The sequence below is a fragment of the Euprymna scolopes genome, chromosome 45, assembly GCF_053919585.1.
Source record: "Euprymna scolopes isolate OS-2025 chromosome 45, ASM5391958v1, whole genome shotgun sequence".
NCBI lineage: Eukaryota > Metazoa > Mollusca > Cephalopoda > Sepiida > Sepiolidae > Euprymna > Euprymna scolopes.
The window spans coordinates 29100948-29109661 of record NC_136526.1 but is presented as its reverse complement, the minus strand read 5'-3'; the positions used below and the strand labels follow the sequence as shown (position 1 = coordinate 29109661).

Below are 8714 nucleotides of genomic sequence, written 5' to 3'. Positions count from 1 at the left end.
GTGGAATCGGTCAGTCTACCAAATCAAATTCCAATACTCAAAGCGACACTGATTTTTTTAATTTGTAGTTATTTGATGAATTTTTTTAAGACTACAAAATTTCTTCGCTCATAAATAATTAAAAGAATAACGATCCCTCATGGCAACTTGATTACTTACAGTCCAGAGTAATTAAACTTTAAAAAGCGTGGATGGCCTGTTGTGATGATCGGTGTAGTAAGCAATCGATACTTGCTAAATATCGATTATTACTGTTGTGAGGTTGAGGGATGGACAGCGATTAAGGAGAGAGAAAAACGAACACCGAAATCGTGTTTGGTAAAAATACAGACTGATCATCCCCACAAGTACTCCAGACAAATCATGTTTGAATAAATTCTTTGGTATATATTTAAAAAAAAAAAAAAAGCATTGTAATAATAAAAGGAGATTATCTCTGGTGTCACAGGGTTACGGTCCAGTAGATATATCTGCGCTGCCTGCGGTATTATCACAAGATGGACGGGTACCTATTTACTATGGCTCCCCACGGGACAGAGTTAGACACCAGGGTCGTTTTTTAACGTGGAGAAAAAGGTACAAAAATAAAAATTGTCTCAGTCGTGAAGGATTTCTCCTCCACCGTAAGAGAACAAGAAATAGAAGTGCAGCAATGCATCTGAAGAACAGATGGTATTTATTTGCTCCCCCACTGAGCAAATTAGGCACAAGGCCGTTTTTAATGTGAGGTAAAAACCAGCTCCCCTAAAAGGGGTCACTCTGGTTACCAAAAATAATAATTGTCCCAGTATAGAGGGTTTCCCCTCCATTGACTGGTACAAATTATCTTAAGTGCAGTATCTGCCGGAACAGATACTACACTTTGATCTTGTCCCGAAGGCCAAGAAACGGGTAGTGCAATTCGCAAGCCGGGCACTATCCACAGTCGAACAAAGGGAGATAACCTGTGGTGTCACAGGAGTTATGGTCCTGTAGGTATGTCTGCGGTATTATCACAAGATGGATGGGTAGTACAATTCGCAAGCCGGGCACTATCCACAGTCGGACAAAGGTACTCCCAAATAGAACGTGAGGCACTTGCCATCACATGGGCATGTGAACACTTTCATCGTCTACGGGGCTGTAACTCCTGTAACACCGGAGGTTATCTCCCTTTATTCTTTAAGACATTACAATGCTCTCTTTTTCCTTTTTTTTCTTTCTTTCTTTTTTAATATATATCAAAGAGTTTATTCAAACGTGATGTGTCTAGAGTACTTGCGCCGATGGGTCCAACTTCTGTGCGAGGGGAGATCTGTCAACCTAAGTGAAGAAAATAATAATTATGAATTATTATGTGTAGCAATCAAATTTTTTGGGTGGCCGTGGCCGTTGGCCGTCTTATCCGGACTGAACGCCTGAGGTTATCCTTGGTTGTCTTTAGGTTTTGGTGGTATTGTCACATGTGTGGGTCCCTCATCTTCAGATGAGGAGTATTCGGGTGGGTTATATGTAGGGTTTGTTAGTAGCTTGGGGATTTTTTTTAAGAAGCTGGCATTTCTTGTAATTTGGTTGCCCTTTTGTGTGGCAGTGATCATGGATTCCTTTTTCTTTGTTGTAGTCAGCGGGTGAGGTTGGTAAGGTGTGAGTGCCTTTGAGGTGAGGTCACTTTTTTTTTTTTTTTTAATTCAATTTTCACCCCAAACAAGGCACAGTGCCACTTTGAAGCAGGGGGCTACTATTAGGGACTTAATTAGCGGGGTCATTATGAAGGGAGAAGAGTAGAAAGATGTTTGTTAACATTACACTTGAACTTCTGCATATCATTGCAGTTGGGAAAGCAGAATCCCGGAAGGGAGTTCCAAAGACCCGCAGTTCTGGGGAAGAAACTATTGGAGTAAAAGGCTTTCTTGCATCTAGGGATCTCTACTGTAAAGGGATGAGACTTAGTAGCTTGTCGGGTTTGTCGGGGGTAGTTACGTCGGGGAGGTACAAGTGTTTGCAGTTCGTCAGAGCATTCACCATTAAAGTATTTGTAGAACAGGCAGAGGGATGCAACATCTCGTCGATGGGACAGAGGTTGAAGCCTAGATGACAGTTCAGGACCTATCAGGTTGGCGACTCTCTTTTGAACCCTGTCCAGGAGCGAGAGACAAGCAGCAGATGCACCAGCCCAGATGTGACAACAGTACATGGGCGAATGCTTGCCTTATAGAGGTATAGGATACTGTCAGGCATAAGTAGTTTTCTAGCACGGTAGAGGGAGCCAACCTTCCTTGCATCAGCCTTGGCAATGCTCTCAATGTATCTATTCCAGTTCATATTCCCTGTAAACGTTAGGCCGAGGAGTTTAAAAGAAGTACTTTCAGGCAATGTGTTCTTGGCCATTGCTATTGGTGGTAGAGAAGGTTTTTTGTAGTTATTGAAGGAAACAAGCTTAGTCTTAGCAGCATTGAATGTGACCAACCATTTTTGTCCCCATTCCACTACGGATTGGAGGTCATCCTCTAGTGTTTCTGCCATTTCCTTGGATATGTGTTCATTTGTTTTCCCCTCATATCTGTTATAAAGAGTGGTGTCATCGGCAAATATACCCATCTCCGAAACAATTTTATTAGGGATGTCGTTTATGAATATCAGGAATAATAGAGGTCCAAGGATAGACTCCTGAGGTACTCCCGCATTTATGTCATATTGTTTGGATGTACGACCGTCGAGGACAACTTTGATTTTTCTATTACTTAAGAAGGATTTAATTACATTATGAATTCTCCCAGTGATTCCATATGATCTAATTTTCCTTAGAAGACCATCGTGCCATACCCTGTCAAAAGCCTTAGATATATCAAGGGCCACCGCTCTACCCTCCCCTGTTTTGTCCAATGAACGGTATATACGTTCAGAAACTACAGTTAAGATATCTGCTGTTGAAGGGGCTTGCCTGAATCCATATTGTTTGTCAGTCAGGAGTTTAGCAGCTGTTAGGTGCTGGACTAGGGCTTGATTAACTAAGGACTCAAATATTTTGCCGAAAAGCGGGAGGAGGCTAATAGGGCGATAATTTAGTGGGTCAGTTCTTTCACCAGAATTCTTGAAGACTGGTACCACAGAGGCGGTTTTCTAGCAGTCGGGAAAACAAGATTCGTTAAGGCATTTGTTGTAAAGTTTGGACCTCGGCAGAGCATTTTTTTAATAGCACAGCCGGGATGAGATCTGGTCCACATGCTTTTGAGGTGTTTAGGTTTTTTATAATAGCATGTACCTGAGAAGGGGTGATTTTCAAATTTTATGATGACTGTGTCACCCACACTCAGATTGTTGGGTTTTACATATGCTTTTCTGTCAGCGTATTTCTTTATTTTTTCCTTGGCTTGGGTGTCACGTTCCCTAATGCTACGGTCTCCAATTATAGGTATAACTAAATGTGGCAGATGGTTTTTTATGGTCTGGCCAAATAGGATTGAGGCTGGGGAAACGCCTGTGGTGGAGTATGGTGTTGTCTGGTAATCTAACAGGAATTTGAATAACTCGTGCCTCCAGCTTTTACCTTTGATTAGGGCAGCTTTGATGGATTTTTTACAGTGTACATAAATCGTTCTGTTTCAGCATTAGCCTGGGGCCATAGAGGTGTTATCTTCCTGTGTCTAAATCCGGTGATGGAGGCGTATGCTTTGAAATCATAGCTGTTGAAGGGTGGGCCATTGTCTGTTTTGAGAGATACTGGTACCCCAAGTTCGGCAAATATCTTATCCAAATGGGGTATGACCGAGTTTGTTGAGATAGAGTCCAGGATGTCGACAACAATGGAGCGCGAGTACTCATCTGTGAGAACAAGAAGATACTTTCCATTCTGGAGGTGTCCAAAGTCAGCACTGACTTCTGTCCATGGGGCTGCTGGTAGTGGAGACATTTGCTGTGGCTCCCTTGCCGTTTTGTGGGTGCTGATTTGGCAGGTGTGACAGTTCCTGATATTTTCTTCTACCAAGGACTGCATGTTTTTGAACCAGACCTTTTCCTGGAGGAGGGCCATGGATTTCACGATGCCCTGATGGCTGGTATGTGCTATTTTAGCAGCTCTGTCTTGTAAGGCTTCAGCTAGTAATATCCGGCGTCCCTTCAGAATGATGCTGTCCTTGTATGTTAGTGACAGTTCATCACAGTTGGCATGTAGGATGTGAAATGTGGCTTTGTTTATGCTATCAATGTTGCCATGTCAGTGAGAATAGCTTGAATGGCAGTGTTGAGTGTCTTATCTTTTGCAGTTTTCACTGCAACTTCATCGATTGCCATTGCTTGGGGGGGGGGTTGAAGTTGAGGGAATGTAGTTTATATATTCCTCCGCTATTTTCTGTTCCCTGTTGCTTCGTGGCAGATGCATTATATGGCGGCTGAGATAGTCAGCTGGGTTGTCATGGCCTGGTCGGTATATAACAGTCATATTGTATGGTTGTGTTGTGTGTTACATTTTTAGAAGAATAAAATGTAATTAATTATCTTTTTTATATGTTGTTCGAAATCGAGAGAGAATAGGAATTTTTTTTTATTTTCTGCGCTCAGTCAAAAAAATAATCACAATGAGAGAGGATGGGAAGAGATATATAGAGAGTGGACAAAAGAAGAAAAGAAAGAGAATAGCTAACGAGCGCTGACAGTAGAGGAGAAAGAAAGAAAAAAGAAAGAAACCAGCTAGCGAACGTTGGCAGGCTGTATAGAGAGGGGGAGGTGAAAATATATATATATATGGAGAGAGGGGGCGTTTTAACCTGCGTGCTTACGAACGACAAAAAAACAGAGTCTGCTCTTCTTCGCTACCGAATGAAGCAGTCGTCAACGGCGATACTGCGAGCAGGGGGAGGTGAAAAAATATATATGGAGAGAGGGGGCGTTTTAACTGGCACACTTACAAGAGAAAAAAAAAAACAGAGTCTGCCCCTTGCTACTGAGCAAAGCAGTCGTCAACGGCGACACTGCAAACAGTTGTAATATTAGCAGTAATATAGCATTGCAGTTGATAAAGCTGAGGACGGCACGCTTAATAAACATTGGAAAGGAGTCCACCTGGTGTATTTGGAATAAGTTTTTGCAAAAGGAAGCCGGATAAGACGGAAAAAAATTTGATGAATATTGAAAATGCGTCCACGTAAGATATTTTGGAGCCAGTTTTTTGGAAGGAAATCGGATAAAAAGAAGAAAGAAGTAAAGACGCTAAGACAGTGAGTGAAACAAAATCTCTCTCTCTCTCTCTCTCTCTCTCTCTCTCTCTCTCTCTCTCTCTCTCTCTCTCTCTCTCTCTCTCTTACTCTCTTTTTGTTTTGAACTGAGCAGACGACAATGATCAGTACGAAAATGTCGTATTTGGGTCTGGCATATATTTAACTTGAATATTCTCTCTCGATAAAGACAATTTATTTTCTTTCACTCATTATATTTTAAACTATCAAAACAATTGCATTTTTTTTTTTTTTTTTACATTTTTTTTTTTTTTTTTTGGTGTTGTTATAAATAAACTTTCATTCACAATTTCCATCAGCCTTTTGTTTGTTATTTCGGTTGTGGTTTTCTGTCTTGTGTTTTACTGTTGTCTCCAAAGAATTTGGATAATCCCTTCTCGTATTTATTTTTTAAATCCCGGGAAATTTTTTTTTTTTTTATTATTGTTGCGATCCTATCTCTACAGTCCCCAGTGGAGATAGCCAAGTCGTAACATCTCAAAACCCAACGTTCGATGCGTACTGATAATTGGGGGTTAGTGTTGTTGAAAATTGATGTTAAGAGCTTATGATCTGTATGGACCGTAAATGGGGCCCCAAAAATACATATGTGAAAGTGTTCCCATGTGATGGCAAGTGCCTCACGTTGTTTGGGAGTACCTTTGTTCGACTGTGGATAGTGCCCGGCTTGCGAATAGTACTACCTGTCCATCTTGTGATAATATCGCAAATATACCTATGGAACCGGCATCGGTATGTATTTTGGTGTGTTTATAGGGATCAAAGTAGGCGAGTGAGCATGCTTTTCTTAAGGCCTCCTTGAGGTTTTGTAAACATTCAGTGTTGTGTTCAGTCCAGGACCACTGTATGTTCTTTTTTGTTAATTGACGTAGTTTATGGGTCAGGATTGCGTAGTTTGGAATGAACCGTGCACCACAAAAGTTAGTCATCCTCAACAAACTTCTGACTTCTGATGCGTTTTTGGGGTCTGGTAGTCCAAAGATTGTTTTTTTTTAAGGTTGCTTGGTCTGATACCTTCGTTACCAAAGGTGGGTCCGAGGAATTCCAGTGACCTCTTGTTGTATGCACATTTGCTGCCATTCAGGGTGAGGCCTTTTTTTGCATAGTTGTTGGAATATTTTGTGGAGATTCAGGCCGTGATCTTGCTGGTCTAATCCAAAGCAAAGGATGTCATCACTGATGTTGATGGCTTGGCTAATTTCTTCCTGAAATATCTCACTGGCAGAGTTGACACTGAAGAATAGCCTCTTGTACCTACATAGGCCTAGGTGTGTTGCAAATGTGGTTATGTATCAGAACTCTTCAGCTAGTTCCAACTGGTTGTAGCCCTGATTAAGGTCAAACTTGTTAAATACATTGGCTCCTGATAGAATGGCTTTCAGCTCATCAAGTCTGAGGTTTGGGTAGTGTTCCCTTTTGATGGCTTCATTTGCTGCTCTCATATCGATGCAAATCTTGATTTTGTTTTGGCCCTTTTTAGGTACCACCAAAATAGGGGATACCCATGGAGCCGGTCCTTCTACTTTTTCAACCACTCCTAGTTCCTCATTTTTGCATATCAGTTCTTCTATGTCTTTTCTTATGTGAAAGGGGACTCTGCGGTATCTCTGAGCGATGGGTGGTATATTTCCATCTATGTGTGGATGAACTTTTTCTCCTTTAAGTCTGCCTAAGCCATTGAACAGGTCTGCATAGTCCTCCAGAAGCTTGAGGGTTGTCTGTGGCGTTTGTGTCTCAGAGTTGCTAATGTGGTTAACTGGGAGTTTGTTTGCTGATAATAATTTGAGTCTTTTACATGTGTCCCAGCCGATGATGGGTTTTTCTAGGCTCTTGAGTTCATGTATATCAGCTTGGCAGGAGATGCCCCCAAACTCTAAGAGAGTGTTAAATTGACCGAGAACTGGAGTAGTTTGTTTGACACCAAATCCAGATATCACAGTTTTTATGGGTCAGAGATGGGGTGTGGGTCTTACACGCTTGCCTCAGACAAAATGTTAATAGTGGCTCCTGAGTCAATTAACACATTGAACATTTGGTGGCCATTGCCAAAAGATACATCAAAACAGGGAAGGTTTTTCATCTTACCTGTATGAAATACATATTCTGTGTCACTACCACTGGTTGAGTTCTGTTGGTCATCTTCAATGCAGTTCACCGGCCGGTGACTGGTTTGGGCTTGTGGACATGGGGGACGATTTGTTCTCTGTTGTCTATTCTCGTCATTTAATTTCCTGAAACAGACAGAGATGAAATGTCATCATCTCTGCCAGTAAGCACATTGGTTCTGGAATGCAGGTCAAGACATTGGTCTTCATTCGTGTGAGTATTTCCCGTTGCAATTTCGGCACCGAATCTGCTGGGGACGGTCGTGTTGCTGTTGCTGTTTGTATCCGACTTTGTTTACTACTGCGGCAGTAGGTCGTTTTGTGGCGTCCTCTAAGCGCATTTGTTGGAGCTGTGCTGTTATTGTTTCTGTAGTCCTGGCATAGTTCATCAGATCGTGTAATGACATGTCTGAGTTTATTAAACCCTTTTGGCGAATCTTTTCTGATAAACAACCTGTTATCAGTTGAGATTTTCTCTCAGCGTTCGTGTCTGCAAAGTGGCATGTAGCTGCTGCTTCTTTTAATTTTCGGTAAAAAATCCTCTGCATTCGTTGTAGTTTGTTTGATGTTACGAAATACATTAAATACATTGGTTGTAGTTTATTTGATGTTACGAAATACAAACCGGTTATATTCTGTGTTATTTTGTGGATTAAAATGATCCTGCACGGCTGAGACGAGTTTGTCAAAGTGGGTTTCGCTTTTTCCCGGTGTGGTCTGTTCGGGTGGCAATTCGTCAATGAGATCGTTCATCGCCTCACTCACAAACGTTAGCAGCATTGCTTTTTGTCTTTCATCACTTTCTACGTCATTGGCGATGATGAAATAGTTCATTAATCTGCTAATATATTTTGTCCATCTTGCTGCTTTGGCTTCTGACTTGCAGTCGAATTCTGGGTTGTGTGGTAAAGTAGCCATATTTGTTTTGCAACACGTGGGGCAGTGGGGCACCGTTTTTTATTTTTGTGTTTTCTTGTTTTTTTTTTTTTTGTTTTTTAGTAGGTAACTCTGTCCTCATCACCAATGTGATGATCAGCGTAGTAAGTAATCAATACTTGCTAAATATCGCTTATTACTGTCATGAGGATGGACAGCAATTAAGACGAGAGAGAAAACCGAACACTCGAAATTGTACTTGGTAAATATACAGACTGATCATCCCTGGATATCACCAGGAGCTGTAATTCCTGAGACAGCAGAGGTTATCTCTCTTTATTGTTTAAGATGTTGGAATTTTTTTGTACCAATAATAGTACATCCCTCCTGTTTACATTTATTATTTTTTATCTGGTTCTTGTATTTGATTTTTTGTATTTTGTATCTTTTTGATTCTTAATTTCATACATTTTGGGTTTGTACGAAACTCCCTTGAACTGGAAGAAAAGGGAAATGCTAGCTC

The 8714-nt window shown here is 41.2% G+C and overlaps 1 protein-coding gene across 1 annotated transcript; it reads right to left on the bottom strand.

The window, feature by feature from the left end:
- Positions 1 to 6502: 6502 nt before the first annotated feature.
- Positions 6503 to 8233, bottom strand: LOC145269135 (uncharacterized). Its single transcript, XM_080124741.1, has 3 exons — positions 7941 to 8233; positions 7296 to 7441; positions 6503 to 7110 (listed from the first exon to the last, which is right to left on the bottom strand). The coding sequence occupies exons 1-3, from the start codon at positions 8231 to 8233 to the stop codon at positions 6503 to 6505; spliced, it is 1047 nt and encodes a 348-aa protein (XP_079980867.1).
- Positions 8234 to 8714: the final 481 nt, after the last annotated feature.

Bases quoted from the DNA above. Each gene is read 5' to 3' on its own strand.
- LOC145269135 (XM_080124741.1), bottom strand. From the start codon at position 8,233: ATGGCTACTTTACCACACAACCCAGAATTCGACTGCAAGTCAGAAGCC. The intron at 7,442-7,940 runs GTTTGTATTTCG...TGTCTGTTTCAG, and splicing joins AATAACACAGAATATAACCG to GAAATTAAATGACGAGAATA. The intron at 7,111-7,295 runs GTAAGATGAAAA...AAACTACTCCAG, and splicing joins AGAATATGTATTTCATACAG to TTCTCGGTCAATTTAACACT.